General features: G+C 59.2%; 3 protein-coding genes across 5 annotated transcripts; 1 reads left to right on the forward strand and 2 right to left on the reverse strand.

Moving 5' to 3' along the window:
• Positions 1-324: 324 nt before the first annotated feature.
• REM1 (RRAD and GEM like GTPase 1) lies at positions 325-5,098 on the reverse strand. The gene is made up of 4 exons (XM_030232702.2): positions 4,627-5,098; positions 4,406-4,488; positions 3,190-3,394; positions 325-3,005 (listed from the first exon to the last, which is right to left on the reverse strand). The coding sequence occupies exons 1-4, from the start codon at positions 4,934-4,936 to the stop codon at positions 2,728-2,730; spliced, it is 876 nt and encodes a 291-aa protein (XP_030088562.2). The 5' UTR covers positions 4,937-5,098; the 3' UTR covers positions 325-2,727.
• A 5,749-nt stretch (positions 5,099-10,847) lies between these two features.
• On the forward strand, positions 10,848-15,003 carry SOX12 (SRY-box transcription factor 12). Its single transcript, XM_018917134.3, has one exon. The coding sequence runs from the start codon at positions 10,848-10,850 to the stop codon at positions 11,745-11,747; it is 900 nt and encodes a 299-aa protein (XP_018772679.3). The 3' UTR covers positions 11,748-15,003.
• Positions 15,004-16,523: 1,520 nt separating this feature from the next.
• TBC1D20 (TBC1 domain family member 20) lies at positions 16,524-27,179 on the reverse strand. 3 transcript variants are annotated; one of them, XM_030232601.2, is made up of 8 exons: positions 27,036-27,179; positions 24,631-24,816; positions 23,449-23,532; positions 21,788-21,974; positions 20,896-20,997; positions 19,852-19,993; positions 19,003-19,190; positions 16,524-18,869 (listed from the first exon to the last, which is right to left on the reverse strand). In XM_030232601.2, the coding sequence occupies exons 1-8, from the start codon at positions 27,076-27,078 to the stop codon at positions 18,596-18,598; spliced, it is 1,206 nt and encodes a 401-aa protein (XP_030088461.1). In that variant the 5' UTR covers positions 27,079-27,179; the 3' UTR covers positions 16,524-18,595. The 3 variants fall into 3 exon arrangements, with proteins under 3 accessions (XP_030088461.1, XP_050838214.1, XP_009091290.2); XM_050982257.1 differs by having other exon boundaries at positions 21,728-21,974; XM_009093042.4 differs by lacking the exon at positions 27,036-27,179 and adding an exon at positions 25,560-25,629.
• Positions 27,180-27,985: the final 806 nt, after the last annotated feature.

Genomic DNA, 27,985 nt, shown 5'->3' on the forward strand with positions numbered 1-27,985 from the left:
GTCCTTCACCGTTTTCCAAGGACCTGCACCCCTGTTCTTGGAGATGTCCCTGACTGCTCCCAGCCCAGCCGTGAGCGAACAGCCCTTCTGTAAAACGCCTCCCCACGCGCTGGACTGGGACCAGGCTCTGCTGGAAAATTGGCCGAAATGTGTGTTTTCCTCACAAATACTCCGAGCCACTGGCAGCTCGGCTGTTGCCAGCAAACCTTCTCCTCCTCCTCCTCCTCGCCAGGATGAAAGTCTGCTGAGGGGCAAAAATTGGTGAAGATCAGTGCCCCCAGTTTAGATCTGAGTCACGGGCAGGAGACGGGAGCACAGCAGGGATTAAAACACAAGTCTTTAATTTTTTTTTAAGTGTCTTTTAAATTTCATATTTTAAATAAAAGGGATCTATTTCAGGAGTGGGGTGATTCATAGTTCCGTGTTTCAGGCGGAGGGCAGATGGGAAAGCCTCCTGGGAGCTCCTCTCTGCGGGCTTGGCCTCCTGCCTGGGATGCTGTCCTGTCCCTGTAGCCGCTGTTCCCAGAGCGGAGCGGGATGGGCAGCACAAGGCAGTGTGCCCACACACCCCCCCCCTGCATCCCATCCTGGCACAGCACGGCTCCTGACCCCAGCACTCCCCCTTTCTGAATCCCAGACTGGCTTGGGAATCCTCAAAAAGGGCAGCGTCGCTGGGCAGAGCAAGATGGGGGAGTCAGGAGCTGCTGTCCCACGGTGGTCCCCGGGGCTGATGGCACCAGGGAGACCTTGGGACCGGGGGAGACTATGTTAGGGCTGGTGGCCACCCAGGGATGGATGGCATTGGGAGCGATGGCCACCCAGGGACAGATAGCACGGGAGCCAGGGGCCACCCAGAGGCTGATGGCACTGGGATAGCCCCGAGAGCACTCGCTGGAGCAGCTGGTACCGCCTAGACCGGGTACCACCTTCCCCAGGAGTGGGCCCAGATGGGAGCCACAGGCAGTCCCTGGCCCCCTGCCAGCACCTCCTCCTTCCACCCTCTCTCCGTTCCCAGCGCCTCACCGTGGCCCCCCTTGGCCTCTCCTCCCACTCCCATCCTCCAGCACGGCCGCATTTTTCTGGGTTTGAGCTCATTCTTTCCACTCCCCTCTCTGCTGGCTGCCAACTTTCCATGCCGTGGCCCCCCTCCCCCGCCTCCTGCCACAGGGAAACACCAGCTGCAGCTGCGGGAGTGAGCAGCAGCAGCCAGGAGCCCCTGTCCCTCGGGTGCAGCCCCCAGCCCCGGCGTGGCTGACGCTGTGTGAACCACAGCATCGCCTCCAGCAGCGCCAGGAACGGGCGAGCCGGCAGCTCCAGGGCAGAGCAGCAGCAATGCTATGGGCTAAGCAGCACAGGGGAAAAAAAAAAATCTGAGCACCCATCTCCCCATTTCTGAGGGCAAAATTTGGGATTTTCACCTCTGGAGAGACTAGTTGCCCATAGGGACAGGGCACATACCAGTGTCCCATCTGTGCCAGCCACAGCCAGTGGTTCCCCACGGTCTGATCACAGAGCGAGTGGAAACTCCCGACCCAAGTTGGAGGCACAGCTGATCCTCCCTGGCATCGGGCCCGGGATGCTGTGCAGGTTCCCCCATGGTATCCCAGCTGCTGGACGGCAGCACAGCCTAAAAACAACAGGCAAAGCCCACACGGCTCCAGCATCGCCTCCCTGGGTGCCCAGGGTCATTCCCTGCTTGCTGCAGCCAAGCACGTCCCTTCCTGGCTGTGCCATTCTGCTCGGCTCCTGCTCCCTGCCCCTTCCTGGAGCCACCAAGCATCCAGCTCCCTGCACAGGCTGCAGCTCCCACGGTGTTCAGGGCTTTAAACCTGCAGCTCAGCAGAGCTCAGCCCTTCCCACAGGCTTTTCCAGAGCAGGGAAATGCAGGGGGCTTCACAGGGGATGGTGCTGGACCAGTGGGTGAAGAACTGGGACCTCCACCAAGGGTGGCCAAAGGAAGCCCTGGACAGAGGCTCTCCCTGCCCCAAGATTCTCCAGCTAATGGAGAAGCCACCCAAGGCCTGGCCAGAGCAGGAAGCAGATCCTCAGCCCTGGCATAGGCAAGGAACAGAGCTTCAATCTGACCATGTGGCTCTGGGATGTGGCTCCCCAGGACAGGGACCCAGCAGAGAACAGCACCTCCCTGATGTGGTTTATTCTGCAGATCAAGGGTTTTCCCCATCACACCAGTACAGAAAGAGCACAGAAACACACTGGTGCCAGTGAGACATGGCACAGAGCCCTGGCACAGCAGGGTCAGGGTGCCAGGTGATGCCACTGGTGCTCCCCTGCCCCCTTTTCCCAGCCAGGCTCCAGGCTGCCCAGAGTGGACAATGCCACCGTGCCCTTGCCAGCCCCTGCTGCCCTGCAAAGGACAGCACTGTGAGTGGGACCTGCCACACTCCTGGTAGCCTCCAGCCCTGCTCTGGGGCACAGTCACCCCTCACCTCCAGCTCTGCAGGAGCAGCTGTGATCCAAAACCTCACCATTCCAAGTGCAGGTACCCATCCCATCCTCCACTCCACGGACCTGATCCCACTTATCCCCTCTCCTGGAGGGGAGTGGCCGGATCCAGAGCACCTTTGCATCCCTCAGCACCAGTGAAAACAGCTCCACGTGCTCAGCATCACTCCAGCCCTGTCTGAGCTCTTCACAGAGCCACTGGCCACACCGCTGGCAGAGAGCAGAGTCCCAGCCGGCGCGTGTGGAGGGACAGGAGCGTGGCTCTCAGAGCACAGACAGGTCATGGCAGGACTTGGATCGGACCTTGAGGGCCACTTTGCTGCTGTTCCTGGCCACCAGCCTGTCGAGGAAGTGCCGGGCTCTGCTGGCAAGGCTCTCCTTGTGCTTCTGGCTGGGCGGGGGGTGCAGGTGGGACTTTCTGCCCCCTTGACGGAGGCGGATCTGCCGCACCACCCCCTCGAAGAGCTCATCCACGTTGTGCTGCAGAGCCGCCGACGTCTCAATGAACTTACAGTCGAAGACAGCAGCACAGGCCTGGCCCTCTGCAAGGGAAGGGCAGGGAGAGGGCACAGCCCTGCTGGCACCTCAGGTGTTGTGGGACGGGCACTGCCACATGCACAGCAGCAGCTGCATGTCCAGGGACAAGGGGACAGATGCAGAGGAAACAGCTGGGCGCTGAGCCCCCTCAGGGGTCTCCACCAGCCAGAGCCTTCACCCCCTACTCACCTTCCTCAGACACCTCCCGGCAGCGCACCAGGTCAGTTTTGTTCCCCACCAGGATGATGGGGATGTCCTCAGCCTGGCGTGCGCGGCGCAGGTGGATGCGCAGCTCCGAGGCGCTCTCGAAGCTGTCCCGGTCAGTGACAGAGTAAACGATGATGTAGGCATTCCCTATCTGCAGGCAGTGGCTACGGCGCTGGCTCTCCTCATCCTGTCACCATACAGGGAACGAGATGTCACCAATCCGTGGCCATGACCACTTCCAGGGGACAGCAGAGCACCCTGGCACCGATGGGACCTGTCAGTGCACCCCACCGGCCCCCACACTGTGGTGAACAGGTGTTACCCTAGTAATTAAATGCAGATTAAAAACTCTTGATTTTGAGGGGAGGTTTGGGAGTTTTCCTCTCTATCAACAACAGGCTGGAGCTGTGGGCTCAGCTTGGGGGAGGTGAGGCTGAATCCCCTGGGAATTCCCTGGGACTGTGTGGTGGGTGCTGCACCCTGCATGATCCTGGCACTGCTGGGCAGTGTAGGAATAAGCCATAGTGGAAAAAAAGGAACCATTGTCAGGGTGTCACAGTGCTGGGGCACCTCTGGACAGTGCGTGCCAAACACAGCTCAGTCCATGTGGGTGCTGCACCCCTGTCCACAGCTTGGGCACTGACTCTGTTCCTACTCCCAGATGGCACCTACAGGAATGCAGGTCCCTGGCAGGAAGGGAAGGAGGGAGGTGTTGTGAGGGAGGCAGTAACAGCAGCACTGGTATTTCTGCCCAGGAGATACCTCATGTTCTGGGCATGAGGAATGCCCTATGCCAGGCTCTTGGGAGCACTGTTCTGTCCATTAAAGTGTTCTGGCTGGCGATACTGACTCATGGATTTACCCAGTTGGATCTTTCAGCCCCGTTCCCAAACCACTTCCATGCATTTTGAAGTGGGTTATCATATAAGAGCCCACACTAGTGAGAACACAGGGGGCAACCTCCCATGCCCCAGGAGGGTGGGCACAGAGCTGAGCAGAGATGTGACCCCAGCCTGTTTTGCCCAGTGTGTATCCTGTGCTCCAAGGTGGTGAGCCCCAGAAATGGACGGTGGGGGGGGGGGGGGCAGGTTGCCCTTCAAAGCACTCAGAGACCCCAAGACTGCAGTTGTGCCCATGCAATGTCCCCCGGGCACATACTGGCTCGCCCAGCTCTCTCCAGCACCCAGCCCCACCATACCCGCTGCTCTGACTCCCAGGTGTCCAGCACCAGCAGCGTGGTCTCCTCGCCATCCACGGTCAGCCTGCGCTCGTACGCGACCCCTGCGGGACACCGGGAGGGAGAGCTCGGTCAGTGCCGCCCTTTCCAGCAGGGTCCCGGGCTCCTCTCCGCCTCCCATCATGGGGCCACGGGATGCCCCGCAGGTGACCCTGCAGCAGATCCCCCCACCAGACACCCACCTCCGTGCTGGTCCAGCGGGTCCCTTTCCTGGACGCCGGCGAAGAGGTTGACCAGGCTGGTCTTCCCCACGCCGGGGTCACCCAGCAGCACCACTCGGTACCGGGGCTCCCTGAGCCTTGGGGAGCCCGAGGAGTCGGGGCACCAGCTGCCGCGGGGGGCCCTGCCGCCCGGCTCGGAGGCGGTGTGGCCGAGCTGGGGGTGAAAGGGCTCACTCCGCGAAGCGGCCCCAGAGCCACCCGGCCGCGGGAGCGGGGTGCTGGCCCTCCGCCGCAGCGGGCTCCTGCTCCCGGGCTGCGTGTTCAGGGTCATCACCAGCACCGAGGGCAGGGGGGCCGAAGGGTGGGCGGGGGAGGGGGTGTCGCCCCGAAGGGCACTCGCACCCGGCAGCCCCCGACCGCGCCGCTGCCGCTCCTGGAGCCGCTCCCGCTCCGAGCCGATGGCAACACGGGCACAACTTTCCCGGGCCACCCGCACCGCCGTCCGCCCCGGGCTTTAAGCCCCGGGAGGTGGAGCCCCTCGCCGCTCCGATCCCTCCCCCGCCGAACACACCCCCGCCCGCGCTGGCCTCGGTCCGGCCCAGCCGCCCTGTCCCGGTCCCCGAGGTCCCCTCGAGGCTTGCGGTGCCGAGGAACGGCGAATTCCCCCGGGACCTGTACCTCGGTCATGGGGAGAAGGGGTACATCGGGATGCTGCGGGATGCGCCTCCGCGGGCGGGGGCTCCATCAATCTCCGGTCCTGTGTGGAGCTGCGTCAGCCCGGTTCCCGGCCCTGATCTCGCCGCCCTAGGCTCAGTTCCGCCAAGAAAGGAGCGAGCCGAGCCCGGTCCGGTCCTGCCCAGGGGAAGATGTGCTTTTTCAGGACCTAGAAGCCCGGAGCCCAGCTGTGCAGCTCTGTCTCCAAGATGCAGTGATCGAGTACAAGGCTGGGGGTCTCCTGGCACAGGCAATAGCAGGAGCTGTTTTTATTTGAACCTGTGTGTAGATCCCGGACACTTGCAGCACTGTCCCAAAGTGTCCCAGTGTGGGCACTGTTCTGACCCTACACTTGAACACCAGTCCACCCACACTGAGATAGGCTGGCAGAGCCTCATGGCTCCAGGGCTGGTCCCAGGACATCCCTCATGATCAGAACACAGGGATGGGGAGGGCAGGAATGACAGTAACACCTTTATTGTGCCATAAAACCACATCTACAAATGCCCAAGGTGCTGAGCAGGACTGGGGGAAGAAGGGCTGAAGGCAATGGACTCAGCTTGGCACCTCATCCAAGCCTGGCTGCTCCAGGCACTGGGCTGGCATCAGATGAGTGTCCCTCCTTGGTGGGAGTGCTGAGGACCACCTTGGTACCCAGCACATACCTGAGAGAGAGGAGAGGTAAGAGGGGCAAAGCACAGTGGGGAAGAAGGCACTGTGGCTGTTTGGGTACAGGAGGAGCAGAAGCAGAAGGGTGACTGACCGATGGACTGTCCTCAGAGGTGTCCTGTTCCCTGCATGGCAGTCCTGTCATCAGGGGGCACAAAGTGGCTGGAGGGAAGCCTGCCTTGTGTCAGCTGTGCCACCCTCTCTACGTCCCCAGAGTCTTGCACTGGCTTTCAGTGGGGTCAGCCCAAATGCTTGTTCTGGCACCCAGGACCATGCAAGCAGCTAGGGGAAGAGAGAAACCCTTTTAAACCAGGTGACAGTAGTGCCCAGCTCCTGCTTAGTGTAAACCAGAGCCAAACCTGACCCCCAGTAAACCCAGCAGTATTTTCTCACGCATCATGGTCTGCCACAGTCACTGACCACTCTGCCAACCACCAAAATCAGTTCCAGCCCAAGCCCTGCTCCACCACCCTCAGACCACCCTCTGTATGGCAGGCTCAGCTCTTGCCAGCCTTCCCAGAGCAGCAGAGCCACACACAACTCCTGGGCCTCTGAGAGGGAGAAGGAATGAATTCAGCTGCTCTTATTGTCAACGCTGAAAGACAAACAGAAGCAGAGAAAGCCCGTTGGAGCAGCCAGGTACATCTGCTTTCTCGCAGCGGGGACAAGTGCAGCAAGCTGGGCTTGCTCAGGGCTGCCTCATCCATCTCCGTCTCAGCTGAGGACAAACTGTGCATCCAGAGTGTCCCAGCATAGGTCTCAGACCTACCAGCAAAATCCACCCAGGGGCTCTGGAAACAGGAGGATTTTTAAGGAGGGGAAACTGAAATGCAGAGGGGAATGGATACCAGGGGGTTACAGCTCTTCTGGGCTCCATATGCTGCCAGCAACACGCAGGGACCCAGGGAGGGCCAGCAGGAGCACTGTGCTCCTCTGCACCCTCACATTCCCAGGATGAGCAGCTCATGGCTGAATTTGCTCTTTCAAGATGCAAGGCCAGTGTCTGGAAGCAAAGGGTTAATTAGCAAAACGAAGGGCTGGTGATGTCGTGTGAAAAGTTGCTGGGAGGTCAGTGGGAAAGGGCTGAGGATGGTGGAGAGGGCTCTGGCACAGGCTCCCGCCTGTCAGGGCGGGTAAGCACCAAATGCCTGACTTGTGATGTTACAGAAACTTTCCACTTGGGCCTTCCTGCTATTTTTAACTCTTCTCCCATCCACCCTCAGTAACCCCAGCCCCACCAGCTGCTGAGGCTAATTAATTCCCCTTTTTTATAATTTTTTTTTAAACCAAAAAAAATGAAGTTCCACTAATCTATCACGCAGCCACTCGCCTCCTCCCTCCTGACATGTTCCAGGCTTTTCTCCTCCTTCAGCTTGTGCCTCCATAGCTACATCCATACCAGTCTTCCAGATAAAACCCAGATCCTGGTGCAGGAGATGCAGCCCCCTTTGACACCCACACCACTGCTGCTCTGTGGGGTGAGTGTCTGCCCAACAGGGTGATATTTTCATGAAAAATAAGCCCTTTGTGCAGCCGGGGGGCAGGAGCTGGGATACACCAGGAAGGAATGATGCCATGAGCAGACTCCCCCCCTCCTCCCCGAGCACAGGTTGCCGTGTGTCACAGGGCTCTCTCCCTCCTGGCAGGCTGGTGGGAAGATCATCCCCACAGAGCAAATGGGATTCATTCTCAGAAATGGAATTGTTTGACATTTATAAGATCAACACAGCGTCTTTAGCCAAGGATGGAAAGCAAAGGTAACATGACTGTATAGACTCATTTCACAGAGATGTGAGCAACTAGCTTCCCAGATTATTTTCCATTGTTTTTTGTATTTCCTGGAGTCCTGCCCTCACTGTGTCCAGCCGGTTCTGACAGCAGGTCTGCACCACTGTCTTCATCCTCTGCAGAGGGAGAAACACAATCGCTGCTGATTCCTCAGAGCTGGGAAATGTCCCCTTTCACCAACCCTGACCTTACCCACCGGCACTGCTGCTTGCACTGGCAGCACGGAGGAATCTGTCACCGTGCCTGGTGCCACTCCACACAGGAGTGCCTCTGCGAAGCAGAGTGGTGTTCCAGCAGCCAAGCTGGAGCCAGGGACAGTATGGAGGAATGGATTTAGTCGGCTATGGCAGGGGCGATACCGCTGCTGGTCTATGGGGAACCCCTCCCATTTCACTCCTTCATCCATTTGGCAGCTTCTGCGCCTCCCGGGACACCCCTACATCCCATTGATCCTCACCATCCTCTGCCCTCCGGGGACGCCAGGGCCCCATCGCTCTCCGGGAACCCCTCTTCGCTAAGGCCTCTGGGGATGCCCCGTATCCCCGTGAGCCGAGCCGGTCCCTGCGGCGACAGCGGCGGGGCTCAGGGCCGGGCGGGTTCCGGGCTCCCGGGAACGGGCGGAAGGGACGCCCCCTGCCGGCTCCGCCCCGGCACCGCACCGGGACAGGATCACCGGGACTGGATCCACCGGGTGGGGTCTGCGTGTCAGGGATGGGAGCAGCTGTGGCAGCCCGAGCAGACCGGCGGGACTGGCCCCGGGCTGCTTGAGGGGCGGCCGGGGCCGGGAGGGAGCAGAGGAACGGCTGTCTAGGGGAGCCCGGGTAGAGGCGAGCCCGGTGCACGGGACCAACGGGGATGGGCAGCCGCCTCCGGCCGCTCAGAGCTGCTCGACGGCACGGGCGTTCCGTGCTAATGCGCACCCAGCCGGTCCTGCCGGCGCGCTGGCAGAGAAGACCGGAGGTGTGTGGGAGCGGCCGAGCAGGTGCTCCGCGCCAGAGCCGTGCGGGTGACCCGCACCGGGCATGACCTCCGGCTATACCGAGCGGGAACGGTTCGGGGAGGCGCCGGCAGCAGGCAAAGCCGCGGTGGAGAACTGTGCGGTGTTCCCCGCGGAGCGCGGCTCCGGGACGGCGTGGGCAGCGCCCGGGGCTGCGGGCCGGGCCGGCAGGAGGGCAGGCTTCGGTGCCCCGGCTGGCCTCAATGTCGGGGCAGCCGGCAGGGTCGGGAAAGGCCACAGTTCCCGCTCAGAGTGCAGGACAGCGACAGCCCGCGGTGCCCGGTGAGCGGCGGTGCCCGGTGAGCGGTGGTGCCCGGGCGGGTCGGGCGCGGCCCCGCGCGGTCCCCTGTCACCACAGCAACTAGCGGCGGCGGCGCAGCCAATGGGCGCGGCCCCCCGCGGGCCCGCGCGCGGCAGCTACAGCCAATGGGCGCGGCCCCCGTCGGGCAGCCCGCGGTCTCCGGGGCAACAGCGCCGCCGCCGCTGCCCCATTGGTGCTGCCCAGGGGAGGGGGCGGGTCCTTCCTGGGAGGGGCGTGGCCCCACCCGCGCCACCGGGAGCCGCGTGTCCGCCTCGTGGGCTGCGCGTTCCCCGCCTGGCGCTCCCGTCCCCGCCGGGGGCCGACCCACGGGGAGACACCGCTGGAATGGGTGGCGGGGACGTATTCACGAAGACGTCGGCGTTCCCACAACGCGTGGCGCCGAGCCGTGCAAGCCCTAGTGAGCGGCCCGGGGACTGTTCCGGGCCGGGGCTCTGCCCAGAGGACCGGGAGCAGTGGGTGTCCCGGGAACCCGGTGGGGCGGCAGGGCAGGGCTCAAGCGCAGCATTCCGGGTGATACTCGGTGTTTCGGCCGGTCAGACCCGTGCTCAGGCTCCCGACGAACCGCGAGGGGTGTGGGTGCTCCCGAGGGTGTGGATGTCAGGGTCACCGGGGACATCGGGGTGCCTAAACCGAGGAAGTAGCGGGTTACTGTCAGGAGCTGGAGCATCCTCGGGTAGGTGCCTGAGGGTACAGAGCGGTACCGGCGTACCGGGATGCTTGTCTGAAGGTACCGGGTGTCACCGTGGGTTCTGTGCTGCTGGGGTCGGGGTACTGGGGGCTGCCGGGCTGTCGTGAAGGCAGCATCGGGGGATCCGTGTGCCAGGTTACCAGGGGGTAGCGGGGCTTGCCATGTCTAGCGGGGGGGTACCGGGGTACCGGGGCGTGCCGGGTAGCCAAGCGGTACCGGGGGTACCGGGGTGTGCCGCCCTGCCATTCTCTCCAGCAACCCCTCTCGGCGGGCGCCCATTGGCTGAGCGGGATCTGCCCTCCCGCCCTTCGGCCAATGGGCGTCGGGGGGCGGGGCCCTCCATTGACAGACCCGGCGCGGCGGTGTTTACCGGGGGCGGCGGGGGCGGGGCGGCCGTATCTATAAGAGCGGCACCGGGGGGCGTGCGGCTCCTGGGCTTTCCGCACCGCCCCCGCGCACCCCCGACCCGCACCTGGACCCGCCGCAACCACCGTATACCATTCCCGACCGAAGCATCTGCCGACTTAACCGGGGAGGCAACACCGGGGCGGCGGGGAGAGGAGCGACCCCGGGGCGGAGCCCTCACGGCGTGCGGCATCCCCGAGCCGCTACAGAGCATCCCGGAACATCCTCGAGCCGGCGCCGAGCATCCCCGGGTTGGTGTGGAGCATCCCCGAGACGGTACAGAGCATCCCGGAGCATCCTCAGACCGGTACCGAGCATCCTCGAGGTGCTACAGAGCATTCCGGAGCATCCTCGGACCGGTGCAGAACATTCCGGGACAGGACCGCTGCAGAGCATCTCCGAGACAGAGACCACCGGGCCATCCCGGGGCCCTTCCGGAGCATCTCCGCGGCCGCCGCCCCGGCGGAGCCGGCCCCGCCGTGCGCCCCCGGGCCCCGTCGCGGCCGCCTGCGCCCCGCCCCGCCGCCGCCCGCTCCGCACAATGGGGGCGGCGCGGCGCCGCGCGTAGCGGCGGGCGGGGAGGCGGCGGCGGGCAGGGAGGCGACGGCGGGAGGGGAGGAGGAAGAGGCGGAGGCGGCGGCGGGATACCCGGCTCCGGGATGGTGCAGCGCGGTCCGCGTGGCCGGGGCGCGGAGGCTCGGCGGGAGCCCTGCGCCCCGCTGCCCGCCCGTGACACCGAGCCCGCCTGGTGCAAGACGCCGAGCGGGCACATCAAGCGGCCCATGAACGCCTTCATGGTGTGGTCCCAGCACGAGCGCCGCAAGATCATGGACCAGTGGCCCGACATGCACAACGCCGAGATCTCCAAGCGCCTGGGCCGGCGCTGGCAGCTCCTCCACGACTCCGAGAAGATCCCCTTTGTCAGGGAGGCCGAGCGCCTGCGCCTCAAGCACATGGCTGACTACCCCGACTACAAGTACCGGCCTCGGAAAAAGGGCAAGGTGGGCACCGGAGCAGCCCGCCCGCGGCTCCCAGTGAAGATCAAGCCCTCGGTGTTGGGCCGTGTCTCTGCCAGCCGCAGGCAGCCCGCCAAGCTGCCCACCAGCCCCAACACCCCGCAGGAGCCCGCACCAGAGGTGCCCGCTGAGGACAGCCCTGTGGTGCCTGGCACGGCTGCCTGGCACCCGGCGCCCGACGGGGAGCAGAGCCCCCAGGAGCCCCCTGCACCCCTGAGCCCTACCACACCCTGCCCGGAGCCAGGGAGGTCCCCAGAGAGCGGGTCCCCCTCTCCCATGTCGGCTGGGTCCCCTCCCTCTTCCTTCAGCTCCTCTGACGAGGAGCTGGAGGAGGAGCTGCTGGGTATCATGCCCGGGCGGGCGCCTGCCAGTGCCACCTGTGGTGCCCTGGACTGGTCCGTCTTCGACAAGGACCACGACCTCTACCCGCGGGGAGGCTCCTCGCACTTCGAGTTCCCGGACTATTGCACGCCCGAGGTGACGGAGATGATAGCAGGGGACTGGCTCATGTCCAGCATCTCAGACTTGGTCTTTACCTACTGAGTCCCACGCTCTGCAGGTAACACTCATTTTTATTTTCACCCACAATCAGGTCATATCAAAAAACAACCCAGGAAAAAAAAACAAACAAACCGAAACCAGCTGTTTACATGCAGGAATCAGGTATTTTGCCTTGAAGCTGCTGGAAGGCAGAGCCCCTGCTCCCCCCCCCCCGGCACACACCCATCTCCATCCGTCTGTCTGTCCGGCTCTCGCCTCGTGCCCGCAGGACGCATGGCCGCCCGCTGCGGTTACTTGCCCGTGAAATGCATCTCATCGGGTTTTCATTGTCACACCCGGCCGCTTTCCCCCACGGCCCCGGCGCTGACAGCCATGGCTGCTCCCGGCTGCTCCCATCTGTGCCAACACCGTGTGCCCTCCCGCTCTCCAGGAAGCAGGAGCATCCATGCCACCCCAGCTCTCGGTGCCCGCCCCACCTTCCCCATCCCTCGGAGAATGGCTGATTCCGTTTGGTTTTTGACTGCATTGAACGCATGGCTTCAATTTTCTCCTCTTCCTCTTTGCAGCACTTGGGGAGGGATGCCGAGCCATGCCAAGCTGTCCCTTCCCAACTCCCTGCTTTGTGAGGGGTCCCTGGTTTGGGGGTTCAGTGTCCCACAGCAGCGACTCCTTCCCTGTGGCGTGTGCTCCCCGCCACTCGCTTTGGGAAGAGTGAAGTTGTACACACGTGATGAGCACGTGGGCGCGGGAGGCTGTGTTGTTTCTCTCGCCAGGCAGTTGTGCAGGGAAAGCTGTGCCACGGAGGGAGCCCCTGTCTGGAGTCACCCCAAAATTTTATGGGGACCAGCCCTTCACTAAGCAGCCAGCCCTCATTTTAACCTTAGAGCCTGTGCCCGTGCAGGACCTGCTGTGGGCTGGCTGACCTTGGCCAGCGGAGTTGGGTGTCACTGTGCCCAGCCGTGGCACGTGGTGCTGCCGGGATGGCAGGGAGCAGCATAGAAGGGCAGGGTGGCAGCGAAGGGCAGCTGTGGGAAATCTGCCTTAAGCAACCACCCAAACTGGTCCCAGAGCAGCTGCAGCCAGTGCTGGTGGGCGTGTGGGGTGTAGGTGATGCTCTGGCGCAGGGCTCCTCCACGCAGCACCACGCTGGGCTCCACTGCCGGCCACGCCAAGAGCAGGGACATGCTGGCAGGGAAGATGCTGCGGCAGCGGCTCCTCCAGCTGGGATTTTCTTTGCTTTTCCTAATGGCTTCTTCCTGCGACAGCCGCCTCCTCCCACTGCCGGGAGCACGTGGCTGCAGTGCTGGCTCGGCAGCTGCCGCAGGCTGTGGTTGGGGGGGCTGGGGCTGCGCTCTGGTACAGCTGTGCTGGGTGGGGACCCCACACATCCCTGGGGACGTGGTCATGGCTTGGGCTGGCAGCGTCTGCAAGAGCTGTACTGGGCTCGGCAGCAACCGCTGCTTGTAGCAGCCCCTGCAGTCCCCCATGACCCCGATTCCCCAGGGACTCTGGATTTGTGGGGGCCCCTCGGATCCTTCCCTGCCAGTGGGGTGCTGGCAGCAGCAGAGCACCCGCTGCTTGGGACTCTGCCTCCCTGTTTTGGGGCTGCCGGTTCCCCCAGTCACAGGCTACCCGGTGCCTGCCCCTTGCTGTCAGGCTGGACTGAGCCGTGACCAGGGGAAGGACATCCCCCCCCCCCCCCACAATGTGCTGGCATCCCCTGAGGGTGCCTCGGAGTAGGTGCCTGGCCCTACTGCTGGAGCTGCTGGTGGCCCTGGCTCACCCGTGGCGATAGGCACTGCAGCTCAGGGAGAGGTGTGTCCCTGGGCCCTTTGCAGGGATGCTTGATGTCTCCCAGCCCAGTCCCTGGGGACCTCTCGAGGCCCCCCGCGATGGTCAACCATCAGCAGTGTAGATGTGTCGGTGTGTAGCGGTAGCTGTGCGTGTGTGTTGGCATTAGCCACGGTGTTTCGGTACCCCCGTGCGGGTGCCAGCCTGCGGAGCCAGGCGGGCATCACGCATCAGACACGTGTTCCCTGGATAGAGCGCGTCCTCTTCTCTGCGTCCCCTCCCTCCCCGGCCGTCCCCCACCGGATCCAGTCCCGCCCCCAAAGGTGGAAAAGCCAAATAAGCGCCGGGACAGCCGTGATTCTGGCAGCCTGCTCCCTCCTCACCGCCGCCTCGGGGGGACTTTGCCTTCCCACCCACTGGGCAGCCCCGCTCCAGGAGCATCTGAAGCCGCCTCCCATGTGTAAGCCGGGTTTGGGGTTCCCGTGGGGTCCGGCGGCCCCAGAGCTCTCTAACACACACGGATCTCACCCAGCACCTTGGTGCCTTCTTGGGGTGCACAGCCACCCCATGCTGTGGCCAGGGCTTCTCAGGGAGGGCGCTGAGGCTGACAGTCACCTGCCCTCCATCCCTGTCCATGGGGAAGCCAAAGCCCCCAGGTACCAGCAAGGTCTGAGGCCACACTGAGGGTCTCGCATCACACGTGTGCTTTGCTGACCCTGCAGTTCAGGGCTCAGCTTCCGTTCCTACGGGGGACACGGGTCCCGGTGGTCCCCTACGTGCTGTGCATCACCCTTGAGCCAGGGTGATCCCTCCACAGACTGTCAGGCGAAATATTTCCTCAGGAGCAGGTTCTGGGTCGGTGCCAGAACCGGAGCCAGTGCTGGGGTCTCCTGCCCTGGCCGCAAGCACAACATCATCCGCTTTGTCCCTGTCCTCACCCCTGTCCCCCTCCTCGAGTCTCGCCGGGTGTGTTTGTCAGGGAGAACCGTCGTGGACAGTGGTGGATTTTCTGTGCCGTGTGGTTGTAGTGCTTAGAGACCCCCCCAGCGTGCGGCCCCCTCCCGCTGCGCCCCCGCTGCCCGGTGCTGGCTGGCATGCGTGTGCGAGCGTGTGTGCGTGCGCGTGCGACATCCCGTCATCACTCCAGACAAAGCGAATAATAATAATAATAATAATAGTAATAATAAATAATAAAAATAAACCAAACCTCTCTCAGGAAGCAGCTGCCCTGGCGGCGGCCGAGTGGGCCGGGGGTACCCGGAGCTGGCGGGGCCCCGGCGCAGCCTGCGGACAGGCGCCAGCGCTCGGGGTCACCTTTGTAGTGTTGTGTTTGTGAAGGGTCCCTGTGTCTGTTATCTTGGAGAAACAGGATTTTAGCCGAGGGGCAGTGACGACCCCATCTGGGTCCGTCTTGGGGGTGTGACATGGCTGGCCCTTGCTCTGCAGAACCTCGGCTAACAATGATCCTGACTGTTGTGATTATGGAATAAAGTGTGTTGGTCTGCTCTCCACTGTTCTGGCTCCTTCTGTGCTGCCTCACTCCTCCCAGGGAATTTGGGCTATGTGAGGTCTCTAGGGAGAAGTGGGATTCCCAATGGCCAGCATCCAGCTCCCAGGCATATCAGGTCACACCCTGAGGCCCAATTCCTACGGACTCTCCTGCAGCAGGGAGGTTCACCCTCATCCGTCAGTGTGGGCTGGGCTTCCCTGGGAGCAGTGTGAGCATGTGCATGTATGTGCACGTATGTGCTGTGCATATGCAGCCTCTCGCCCCACCCGAGTGTGTGTGTGGGCAATCCCGGCGCCGGCCCCGACTCCGTTCAGCCGGGGGAAGGGACCGAGGGTAATCGGGGGGGGAGGGGAACTGGAGAGGGAGAGAACCGGGGGTGCTAATCCAGACCCACAGGAGGGCCCGGGGGGGGGGGGCGCGGGGTCACGCGCCACTTGGATCACACCCAGACCCCCGCCCCCAGCCTCACCGCAGCTGTTGCCACGGCAACAAGAGGAGCCCGGAGCATCCCCGGGTACTGCCAGCCCCTCCTGCTATTCTGGCGCTGCCGGGGACCGGGCTGTCCCCGAGGGAGGGAGAAGTGCAGGGGTTGCCCATGCCACGGTAATCCCCCAAGTCCGCAGGCTGCACCCACGGGACAGCCCCCAGCACCGCCCGGGGCCTGGGCGGTACCACAGGGCCAGCAATGTTCCAGTGTGGCGTCACTGCAGCCCCCGGCAATGGCATTCCTCTCTGCGCAGGGGCACTTCTGGGAACTGGGAGGACCATGGGGCAGCCACAGTCAGAACTCACTGGCCGTCACCACTGCCCCCATCACTTTGGTAAGGTCAGGGCTACACGGGGCTCTTGTCTAGTGTCCAACATGGCCCACACAGTACATGCACACATTGCCACTGGCCTGGTTCTGAGTCTCATCAGGCAGTGGCCTCTTGGCTACCCCAAAGGTGCCACATACTTCCTGCCACCACTCTTCCTTCCCCCCTGCTGCCCAAAGGGTGTTCCTCCCAAAGGGATTCAAGCACTGTTGAGAAAATGGCTCCTGGAGAAGCCACAGGCAATTAAAAATAGCCAACAGAGCTGCCAGCCTTGAGCTATCCAGACAAAACCGCTTCCAGCCTGGCCAAGGCGGCTGCATCACCCCAGCTCAACGGAGCGTGCCCTGGGAATCGGGCACCATGCCCAGGATCTCCTCCTGCAGCTGGGCACCCAGCCTGGGGTACAGGGCAGGGTGGCAGGTCAGGCTATTTCCAGCCCCATGCTGCTGATGGGGGGGACACCCCGGAGAGCCAGCAGCACACACAAGGCCTGGCGCTGGCCCAGAGGGAGGCAGATGGATGGAGAACAGTGACCGGGGCACGCACACACCCTTTGGCTCTGCTCCTGCTCCTCTTCCCACGGGGCTGCTGCGTGTGAGGCCACACTGAGCTGGCCAGGCCACCGCAGGGAAGGTGCCAGTTCTGGGCCCTAGGGTGCCACAAGAGCAGATCTGGCAGCCCTGCTCTGCAGAGGGCAGGAAGTGTGTTTAGTAACTGTTTATTTTACAGTTTTAGGGCTTGTAGAAATCTGCATTTACAGGTGGTGTATAAGTCTTTGTACAGAGTAACTGAAGCACCCTGGTCTCCTCCCACGCCCTTCTCCCCACACTGGGGACAACACAAGAACTAAAGTGCATCATGGCCAGGGAATGGAGGGGCTGCAGGGGCTCCTCCTGGGGGGCTCCAGCCATCACCTCCTTCAGTGTAGCGTACAGAGCAGTCCTGGGCCCTCCAGCAGTATTCCCACACTCTCCTGCACCAATGGTTTCTAAAGTGCTAAGTGACCCAGCCCCCAATCCTGCTCTGCTGCTGTGGGGGTGCCAAGGGGTCAGGAATGGGCTCTGCCTTCAGCCACACTGGGAGGAGCCCGCTGAGCAGCCCCAGGTCTCTCCAAGGCCACTGGCACTATTGAGGAGAGGAGGGAACAGGTCTTGCTGCCTGCCTGGACAAGGGCAGTTTCACTCACTCCACATTTCACCTGCAGAGGCAAAGGGAACTCCTGCTCAGAGCTACATGGGAACACAAGTCAGGAATGAAAACTGCCCACCTGCCCTCTGGCCAGAAAGGCACATCCCTTCCATGAGCAAGGGCCCGTGGGGCAGACCAGAACACACCCAGGGCAGTTATGGACTAAGATGGGTGGGAGTGGGGGGTGCTGAGCTTTGCAGGGCATGAGTTTTCTTCTCTATCCCAAAATCCCTTCAACCAACACCTCCTTTTCAGGTGTGCAGCCCCTGGGCATGGCACAGATGGCTTTGGGCACAACAGAGCAATGATGGGGCAGCGGGAGGGGGGCGTGAGGGACAGGTAAGGACACTTGAGGGAGATTTAGCAGCTTGGGGGAGAGGTAGAGGCATAGAGTGTCTATTGGCTCTGTCTCAGTGGGACACTGAGTTGTCTAGAAGGATTTGCTGCTTAGCTTGGAGGGCAGGGGCAGGGAGCGCTGGGACTGCCAATAGAACTGGTGGGGAGATGGGACCAATGCAGGGGTCAGGGTGGCCTTTATGGCAAACCCCTCATGTTATTTCCAGAGGTCATTTTGAAGCCTGATCAGCTTGTGGGGGAGGTTTTTGTCACATTTCCAAGTGCAACAACTTTTATCCTGTGTAAAGTGTTTCACAAGGTGGAGAAAGCCTTTTTCCCTGTGGGCATGTTAATGTCCATTTCCAGAGCTATTAAAGAAGTCTGCAATGGGTGTTTTCAATGGCACTAAGACTTGTGGTAGCATAACCTGGCACATGACAGTACACACCCTTGGCAGGGTGACCACAGTCGTGCTCATGTCACTGACCCCAGATATGGTCATGGTACTCCCAGCACAGCAGTGGCAGTGCCTGAGAGCTGGGGGGACCTAAGTTCTGCTCCTGGCCCCTACAAACAGATCAGGCTGCAAAGATGTGGAAGCAAAAAGAGCCAGGGAGTGTTACACACTGAAGAGAAGCTCACAGCATTGTGCTGGCCAGGGTGTGGGAAAGGTTTGGCTCTGCTCAGAGGGTGCCCAGAGGACAGGGAAGAGCTGGAGCACCAGCAAAGCTGAAGGCAGATCGTGGGGCACACTGGAGCAATGAAGAGCCAAAGGGTTGCCCTGTTTCTCTGGAATGCAATGCCCCCTACCCTCACACATGCAAGCACCCAGAACAAACCCTGTTGGACACTCCTCCAGGCGAAGATCTGCTCTCACTCCCACTAGTTTTTCCCACAGAGAACACAGAATCATTTGGGCACAGCCCACACACAGCTCTCCCTCTGTAGAGTCGCCTGAGCACAGCCTGAACAGCCAAATTTGTCCATACCTCTGGTTCCTCAGGAGACAGCAGGAGTGCCTATCTGCTCACCCTTGCACAGGGAGAGGGGAACAAGGTGAGCATGGTGTGAGGAACAGTCCTGCTTGGCTGGCTCCCTCAGCCTCTGTCACAGAGGCCAAAAGCGTTACTGGATGCAGTAAGAATAAAAAATAATCTTCAGACAGGTCGGTTCTGGACACGTCCTTCACCGCACATCAGCCCTTCCTGCTGGGGATGGATTCAGTGACAGCAAAGGCCCTTCCTCCAGCTTCAGGGGAAAATCTGCAGCTGAAACTTGGGTGCCCACTCCAATGCGCTCTTCACCATAGCCAGGGCAGCTGCTCCCAGTGCCACCGTCAGCCCCATCACTGCCAGCTTGACAAAGCGGTTGGTCCGGGGCTTTGTCAAGATGGATTTTGTCCGCTCCTCCCCTCGGAGGCGCTCCTCCCCTCGGAGCCGCTCTCTAAAGCGTTGCCTCAACACAGTGTCTGGTCTCTGCTGCACTGATGCCAACTCAAAGTCCTTAAAAGTGGAAGCTGCAGTTCTGCAAGAGAAGGAACGGGTCAAGGAGTGTCCCCTGCTCATCCCTGGGACCAGCCTCTGGTCAGGAAGATCTCCACAGGGAGGCAAGACCTGGCAAGGGGATGCAGGGAGCACATGGGCTGACAAGCACTCACCGTTCCGCCTGAGCTGCCTGAGCTGCCTCCTTGGCGAGTTCAGAAGGTGGAAACTGGACAAAAAGGTCCCCGGCTTTGCTGATCAGAGACTCATAAGGAAGGTCCTGTGGGATCTGGGACAGGAGGTGGTGGACAGAGGCCATGTCACACTCACAGTCCAGAACTTCCTGCTCCCGGTGCAGCACGATCTGCAGAGGAGTGAGAGGAGGACAGACAAGGAAGTGGGGACAACTCCTTGGCAGATGCTGGCACTTGTTTCAGAGCCAGAAGAAAAAAACACTTTACTTCCAGCTGAAAGACCTTCTTCAGGAGGACACACTGCAGTGAAGCATTCAATGGGAAGAGAAATGCCAAACCCCTTCTGAGACTCTAAGGCCATAGGAAGCCTCTTTCAGGGCACTTAGGTCTGTGCCGAGCAGAGCCTGCTATTGGCAGGTTGGAGACAGGGGTAGAACCTCAGCAGGGTTTGACTTCATGACTTGCCCTCCGCTCTAGGAGGATGGGCAAGATGGATGAACAGTGCAGGGCTGTCCCCAGCCAGCCAGGCATCCTAGTATGTGACCAGAAGCAGGACCAGCACATGAGAGGAAACAAAAATACTATGTCATGCTGCCTCCACAGCACCAAACTGGTAAAGCCTGCACATTTGGACACCCTCAGGCTGCCCTGAGTTCCCTTAGATCCCACCTGCCCTTCACCATCACCAAGGACACCGGTGACCTCATCTGCAGAGCAGGGTACAGCTGGGGACAGCACCAGCACTGGGTTTGCCAGCCTCCCTCTGCAGCCCCAAACTCCTATAACCTCAGAACAGCACAGTTAATCCCTGACCATTCCATCAATACCTACCACAGCTGCAAAATAAATGGGCATCAGCGGGTGACAAGCCAGGAAGAAGTCATATAATCGCACAACGTGCCGGAAGTCAGATAAAACGTGGCCAAACCAGGTGATCAGCCAGCTGAGAGCAAAGATGGTTCCCACCTCCGCACTACACAGAGAAAGAGCCATTAGGTCAGCCTGGAAACAGGGATGAAACGCTCCCAAGCCAGCCCTGTGCTGCACAGCCATGCCTGGGGAAATAGAGCTGGCTGTCAGTGGAGCACTGAACCCCCCAGAGCAGGAACTGCACCTCTGACAGAAAAAATTGTTTATCCCCTGTGCCAGCCCCTGCAGCAAAGTGCCACCACTACTTGTGTCACTCACATCCAGTGGGGCCACAGCAGAGGTCAAACCCTGCTTTCAGGAGACCCTGAATGTGTCATGTATCATGGCACTGTCTGGCTTGCTGGCCTGAGGGCAACTGAAGTCCTGCAGCACAGACTGATGTTTGGGTTCCTTCCTACTGTGAGGGCTTAGTAATTCTGGGAGTTTGCAATCAGGGTTGGTACCCAAGGACATTCTGGCTGTGAAAAAACCACACACCTGCCCAAAAAAGGGCTCTGAACTGACTCTTCCCATTCACCTTCATGCTTCTGATTTGATCTGCCAAGACACAACTGTGTGTCCTTAATGCAAAAACCTGGGAATTATCCCCAGAACTAACAACAAACTACAGCAAGGTCCTGCCAGCCACACAAGTGGTCACGTGAAGCAGTTGTAGCATTTGTACAACACTGTCCCCAGATTCCCAACCCTACCAATACAGACTGCAGACAAGTGGGCTCAAGATGGCACCAGGTAAAACCCCTCCAGACAGGCATCACAGGTTTGAGCCTACTCAGAAACAAGTGCCACATGCCTCTGGGGTGCCACCATCAGCTGTGGGACAGCTGTTGACTCCCTGAGGAAGCCACTATGGTGCTGGGGATGTGCGGGTGAAAATGGCCCTGTGAACAGTAACCTGAGACAGGCAGGGGAGAGTCAGGAGGCTCTAAGGGGACATTTGCATACCTCTGCATGAAGTCATGCACCTCAGGGTTCACCTGGTCTATGATGGGCATCAGGTAATTTAAAATGTGCTTGGTATTATCCATCGTTGAGTCCATAAAATCCCTGAGGAAAGATTTAAAAGAATCTTTGTCAAGCAACAACATCAGCGAGCTCTCCCTCTAGGGAGGCAGCAGAAGGTGAAGTACATGCAATAAACAGCCTTGCTGGCAAGGTGGCCCCCAGCCCCAAGGAATTCTGTCCCTTTGGAGCAGCCTCCTTCCAGCTTGTCTGGGACACACAGGGCTGACCTGCACACAGAACCCAGGCCCAGACCATCATGCTGCTGTCAGCTGACACTTCTTATTTTGCTGCAGTGCACACAAGAAGTGTAAAGCCTTTCCAGTACCCAAAATCTGACTCCTGCCTGGGAGAGGAGAGATAATCCCTCCAAACCACACTCTCCAGCTGGAAGCTTGCTCTTATTTCAGTGCACAAACACAAAAGACTCTTCATGTGGGGTACAGGACACTGGTAGTACAGACCATACTGCCCAGGTCTATGCAAGGACAAGTGGGAGGTAGGAGCTGAGCCAGCCCACAGGACTGGAGAGGCCCTGACAGCCACACAACCATGGCTAATGCATGTGCATTGGCTTTTTCAACTCCAAGAGATGCTACAAATTAACTGACAGCCTTCAATTATCCCTTCCCCAGGGCACAGCTCCCTGCAAAGCCACCTGATGTTGTGTGGCCAGGCTGCTCTGAATCACCCTCTGGGTACAGGCATGACAGGCAGCTGCTTTAACCCAAGGCTCTGCCTTCCCAGCTCTCCTTCCAGGCCAGGCCAGCTCTACCTGCACAGGTGTCTCCACAGCCTGAGGACACCCAGTTGGCTCTCTCCTCCCACTGAGTACCTGAGGTGATGCGTTGAGAGCTTCTCCACCAGTGCTGTGGCCAGCCTGTCCCCCACCACCAGGAGGAAGGTGACCACGATGTCATGGTATCCCTGGTAGTAGTGCAGCTGGGGGTTGCGCTGGAGGACGTGGAGGATGATATCGATGAGCTCCTCCTGCAATCCTTCCCTCTGGTCATCTGGCATCCCTGAGGGAACAGCAAAGGTGGCACAGCTGTGTCACCTACCAGTGCCTGCTGTGGGAGCAAGGGTGACTGTGGTGTGCAAGGAGAGCACCTGTGCATTTACTAACCTGCCTGATCCCAAGGCATGTGACGCATAAGGGGAGGGTGGTAAAACTGGCAGAAAAAAACTATCCAAAGCCCTAATGCTGTCTCCCAAAACTCTGCAGGACAGGGGATTCTGGCCAGTTGCTGAGAGGTTTAATCTTTAGATCTGCAGAACCCTTATCGGCAAGGAAGCCGCTGTGGAGGATGACAGCAGTGTTTACAGATGTTTGTACAGTGCTGCTGTGAAGAGAGAATTGTTCTACACTCCCAGCACAGATTATGATGTTTTAGTAATTTTTAATTTCCCAGGAGTTCCAGAAAAAAATTAATCAGGACCCATTTTCACAGAAACTATGCCAACTGCATCAGATTGAGAGGCCTCTACCAGCACAACTTTCTATCAGTCCCCTGCTAACAGCACGTGTTTAGGGACAGGATGTCACAGGGAAAACATTGTTCCTGCCTTGCACAGCTGCAGCCAGTTTCTGGCAGCCCTTGTCAACAGATAAAACACCCAAAGGCCAAGAAGAGAGTCCCAGCAGAGATTCTGCAATGACAAAGTCCTCCTTTTCCTCTGCTTCACTAAAGTGGCTAAAAATAGGCAGGAGGCTGCCATTCAAGGGCAAAAAAATCCGTAGGAGCAGAGCCTCCAGGAATCGGGCCTGCACACAGCATCCATGCCTGCAAGAATCAGAGTGAATCAAGTGTTTATACAAAATAAAAGTGGCAGAAGGGGGAGGCAGATTCTGGCCAGAAATAACGACTGCTCTGCACAGAGAGCTGCTGGATTTAGCATTTTAAAAATAACACAAGGCACCAGCCTCCCATCAGAACTAAACAACTGCAGAACCATTTTGCTTCTAAATGTTTTAAGTTCTGTTAAATTTGGTGCAAGAACCTGATTTTCAGACTGTTTTATACCAGAGGTTGTTCTAAGCACAGACAAACCCGCCTTCCCTGCCCCTGAGCTAGACCATGGACTAAAATAAACTGAAGCAAATGGCATGTTTCTCAAGCTTTCCATCTGTCCTAATCTCAACATGTCATGGTGCACAAGATCCATGCAGGATCCATCCTCTCTCTGCTGCAACTGTATGCCAATAGCAGCCTCCTGGCAGAGGGGCACAGTGGGAAAGAGGAAGTGGAACATTGGAAAAGCCACATCAAAAACCATCTGTGCAGAGACAGCTGAAGGAAACTGACGGCTGCAGAAGGGCTTCACTGTAAGAAGCAGCTGCTGGGAGCTCACACAGAAAATGTTTTCTAGAAGTCAGGCCCTTGGAGTAATAATGGAGTGTCACATTCTGCAGCCTCCCAGGGAGGTGCGAGCCAGGAGGAGCCCCATGGCATTGCTCTTACCCCTGCAGAGTGGGGAGAGCAGAACCCCCCTCACCTGGTGGGAAGCGGCGCAGAGATCGCCGCACATCCAGTAACACTTGCTGGTAATCCTTATTGTCCTCTCGCAGCTCCTTCCTTGCTGAGAAAAAGAGGAACAGGATTAACATGAAGCACTGCAATGGTACTGGGAAAAGAGTGAGGTGAGGGAGCTGGGAAGATCCCTGCTCAGTGTGGTCATGATGTTGCACACCCCCCCTACTCCACTGTATATCCCTTTTTTCCTGTCACACCTCAGTCCCGTCCTTGCACTTTCACTGCCACACACTCTGACACTAATAGCAAATGAGACAATAATTTCTTTAGACAACACATGTTAAAATGCTTAAACTGACAGCAGCAATCCCAGCACTCCTAGAAATATCCCTGCTCCACAGTTCTGCTGTGCAATTCAAAGTGTACTCAGCAGCAGCACTGGAGGAGTGCTGTTTCTATAAAATAGAAACAATTCAGAAGAAAATCTCACCCAGGGTTAGCTAAGACAGTTAAAACAGAAAAGTTCAGTGAGCCAGCAAATTCCTTCTATGAGATCATAGTAAAGTTAAACCTTGTCTTCCAGCAGCTCTGGTCACCTCACATCACCCTAATGCCACCCAGCTCTGGACTGAGGTGGGGGGATGCACGTTTCCAAACAACCACAAAGTCAGGAACAACAACAAAATCTGTCCTGGGTGACTCTAAAGCTACAGGACCTAGAGGTCCTGCATTGCTAAGGTTTAAAAACCATCTGGGTATTTCACCAGGAAGGTTGCTGTCCCTGTTCTGACCAAAATACCACACAACAAACTGGTGCCTGGGAGAGACACATCAGGATAATTCTGGCCACACCAGGGCTCAGCACAGCCACCTCTTCATGGGAGCAAAACAAATCAAGTCTGATTCTTTCTGCTGCATGTGAACTTACGTATGTCAGCTAATGCCCAGGGCCATGCTGACTGCATCCACAATGAACTGATTCCATGACTATCACTAAAGAAAACAACAAATGATGTTTTTATAATTCATGTATTGTTTACATACTACACAGTATTGGTGATGAAGTGAGTCCCCTTTGTACATGAGCTTAGTGGGAAATATAACACACACAGGGAAAAGACAGGTCAGAAAGCACGTCCCTCCTCTAGGGACAAAGTTCACTGAGCTGTTCCTCCCAAGCAGCTGAGTCCAGGCTGTTCCATACCTGGAAGAGGGGGCAGGTCGTCTGTATTAACACTGAGCAGCTTTGGCCACACTTTGCACCGGATCTCGTCCGTGAGCAGCCCGCCCTCACTGATTGCCATCCGCCTCAGTGTTGCCACATTGATGGGGTCACTGTTCAGAGCCTGGTAAATCTCTGCCACTTTTCTTTTCTTCTTAGCATCAAAGTCTGCAAAAGGTCACAGAGACATGAGCTGACAGGCAGTGGCAGCACACAGCAGGGGCTAGCAATAGCCACTCACAGTGATGTCACACACACACACAAGGGAGATGACACAGGACAGTCACCACACTGTCATGACAGGGATGACTTTGGTGGGGACCCCTCCAGCTGAGTGTCCCCATTTTTTCAGGCTCAGCATTGGGAGCATCTCAAAGGACACTCTCACTACTTCCCTATCCTGGGGGTCCCACTGTGGGGGGCAAATGCTGCTTCTCCTGACACCGGAGCCACCACCAGTGCCCAGACTGAGCCCTTGGCTCCTGTCCTTCCCAATGGCTCATGGCTCCATACAGGATCAAGACAGCCCTGCAAAGACATCCTGAAACTCTTTGCCAGCTCAGATGTCAAGTGCTTCCTAAGACCAGACTAAGAAAGTGTTCAAAAAAAGGTTAGGAAAGTGTTCCCAAAACTGTGTTCCTACCGACTCCCAGGTGCATCCATCCTAGGAAGAAGCCTGAGTATTTCCACTGACAGCAACAGACACAAGAAAGGACATAATTATACCAGAGTTAAAGAATCATAAGCACATTGACTTGTCCTACAACAAACACATACCTGCCAGCCATCAGTACACACACAGCTCAGCCAGTAGGAAATAATTCCCACTGTTTTGAGGAGCACAGGAACTCGGGGCAGGGAGGGAAGGGGTAACACACAAAGCACACAATGCTCGGGTTAGACACACTTACAGGACACCAGAGCGCTTCCCAGGGAGCGGAGAAGGGACACTACTTCACACCACATGGTGGAATTTGTCACTGCTGCCTCATGTGAGGAAAGAGAGAAGCAGCCGAGAGCCACTCGATATCCCACACTGGAGGAGTTCCCAGTAAGGAGGCTTTGCTGAGCAGCTGTGGGACTGGGGTGCAGGATGAGGCCACAAACACTGTGTTTCCCTAAAGGCTTTTCCCATAGATGCAACTCTTCGGATCCAAACAGGATTCGTTCTATAAGGGACGTGTCCAAATAGGATTTGGGGTGGGAGGAATTAAAAAGATTTCGATGGAGAAACAGCTGTTTCCCAAGGCCGTGCCCTCCCGGCAGATAGGGGAGCTCGTTCCTCTGCCCACGTGGCACCTCAGCCACTGCCCCGGGCCTGCTCCTACGAGCTCCTGGCTGGAAGTGCAGCTCTCAGCGAGGTCTGAAGGGAGCCGGCAGGTTGGCAGGCTGTTCACACACACGGACGCTAAGTAGGTCGAGCAGTGGATGCTGTTCCTTCTCAAAGACCCTTTTAAAACACTTCTTGGATCAAAACAAGCTGTAACAGCCTACGACAGAGCTCCACCTCCCTCCGAATTCCAAGATCCTGCTAACATTAAATCTCCTATCACTCACACAGTGACTACAGTTTCTTTTACTTCCTTTCCGGCCCCTTGTGCAAGCAGAGTTATTTGCACAACAGAAGCCAGCTCTGCTCAGCCGGTTCCCTATTCCCAGCCAGCTCCCTACCCCCAGCTGTTCCTGATCCCCTGCCACACGCACACGCTAGGCTGTCACATACCGATGCCTCGGGAAGGAGGAGACAAAGCCTACGGGATAAAGAACTGTACGCACACAAAGAACTTAAGGAGTAGTGGGAAAGAAGAAGCACAGCTTGCGGGCTCCTCCTCTCAAACTTACTAATAAAGGCCGCAATATTTACACTTTTCAAACACACAGGGGACAACAGCTGCGAGTATTACCAAAACCAGTGCACTGCAAAAAATGTTTTATGCAACCACAACACCTTAACTCGCAGGTTCACCCTAGGAGGAAGAAACACAAACGCAAGGTGAGGACGGTCTAAAACCCAGATGAGTCCGTCGGGGGTTATGCACCGCTGCAGGCACCGGGCAGCGACACACGGCCTCGCCAGGTCTGACCAGCCCGGCGCTGCAGCAGAGCCCCCGGTCACTGCCGGGGACCGCCCTCGCGCATCAACCGCGCCCGGCTGCTTCCTACCCGCCCGAGCCCACGGCGGCCGCACAGCCGCGGGGTGGGCCGGACCCTTCGCTCGGTCCCGGGACCCCCGGCTCCCCCGCCCGCTCCCGCGGGACGACACCGAGCGCAGCGCCAGCCCCGCCCCGCCGCCAGGGGGCGCCGCCGCGCCCGCAGGGGGCGCTCCAGCCCCCGCCCCCTCAGAGGAACCACCGCCCCCCGCCCGCCGGGCCCGGCCCAGCCCGTACCGTGGCCACCGACGCCGTTGCGCGGCGGGCTCTGCCGGCCCATGTTCCCGGGCGCTGCGGCGCATTCCGGACCGGACACCGGACCGGACCGGGCCGGGGCTCCGCGCTCCCCGCGCCGTCCGGTCCCGTCCCGCCCCTGCCCGCTCCCCCCGCCCCCCGCCCGCCGGCGCGCGGGCGGGACGTCACGGCGCCGCAGTGCGCAGGCGCGGCGCCGCTAGGCGGGTCACACGGGCGGAGGCAGCCGCGCATGCGCGAAGGGTAGCGCTCGGCCTAGCAGTGTCCGCCCCTATCGCGTGTCAGGGGCTGTTTAAATCCAGCAAAAACCAAACCCGAACCCTCCCCGATGGCCGCCGGACGGGTCATTCCCAGCGCTGCTAGGGGCGGGTAACACACCCTCAGTGGTGCTGCATACTGGGGCTGCTGCCACAGCGCAAAAAAAAAACCCGTAAACCCCCCGAACTCCCCAGTCAGTGCTTACAGACAGGGCAGTGAGAGAGCGAGTGCCCGGCCCTTCTGTAAGGGCTTGTCAAGGCCACAAAGCTCTTTCCATGCACAGGGGTCCGTGCAAGGGCTGACAGGCACTGGGGCCATCCACCACTCCCAGTTTCCTCTTCCATTCTTTATCCTTATGCAAATCTCCCTCACTTGGAATAACGAAAGAACTGGGTAAAATGTCCTGCATAGCTCAGAACCAGTGCAAACAAGCTGTATTTTGTCATACTGGGTGCTTTTACGGTACAGCACATTGAGGTAACAGTCAACACAGTCCAACTTTCACATCACTTTAGGATATAAAAGATTAAGTACAATGGATTTCCACTGGATGAAGGCATGGAGGAGAAAGCTATCCTGGTGTATGTGAAAAACCTCATCTCCCTGCTGGCAATCCTCACAGAAAGGTGCAGTGTTCCATGTTCCACAAATCAGTTTAATCCAGCCCACATGCCCCA

This window comes from Serinus canaria, chromosome 20 (assembly GCF_022539315.1).
Source record: "Serinus canaria isolate serCan28SL12 chromosome 20, serCan2020, whole genome shotgun sequence".
NCBI classification, from domain to species: domain Eukaryota; kingdom Metazoa; phylum Chordata; class Aves; order Passeriformes; family Fringillidae; genus Serinus; species Serinus canaria.

Coding starts and splice junctions, on each gene's coding strand:
- TBC1D20 (XM_050982257.1), bottom strand. CDS start 27,078: ATGGGCCGGCAGAGCCCGCCGCGCAACGGCGTCGGTGGCCACG. Junction 20,998..21,727: donor CTGTGGAGACACCTGTGCAG/GTAGAGCTGGCC, acceptor ATCTTTCCTCAG/GGATTTTATGGACTCAACGA. Junction 19,994..20,895: donor GTGCATGACTTCATGCAGAG/GTATGCAAATGT, acceptor TTCTCTGTGTAG/TGCGGAGGTGGGAACCATCT.
- SOX12 (XM_018917134.3), top strand. CDS start 10,848: ATGGTGCAGCGCGGTCCGCGTGGCCGGGGCGCGGAGGCTCGGCGGGAG.
- REM1 (XM_030232702.2), bottom strand. CDS start 4,936: ATGACCCTGAACACGCAGCCCGGGAGCAGGAGCCCGCTGCGGCGGAGG. Junction 4,489..4,626: donor CCCGCTGGACCAGCACGGAG/GTGGGTGTCTGG, acceptor GGTGTCCCGCAG/GGGTCGCGTACGAGCGCAGG. Junction 3,006..3,189: donor CCGGGAGGTGTCTGAGGAAG/GTGAGTAGGGGG, acceptor CTTCCCTTGCAG/AGGGCCAGGCCTGTGCTGCT.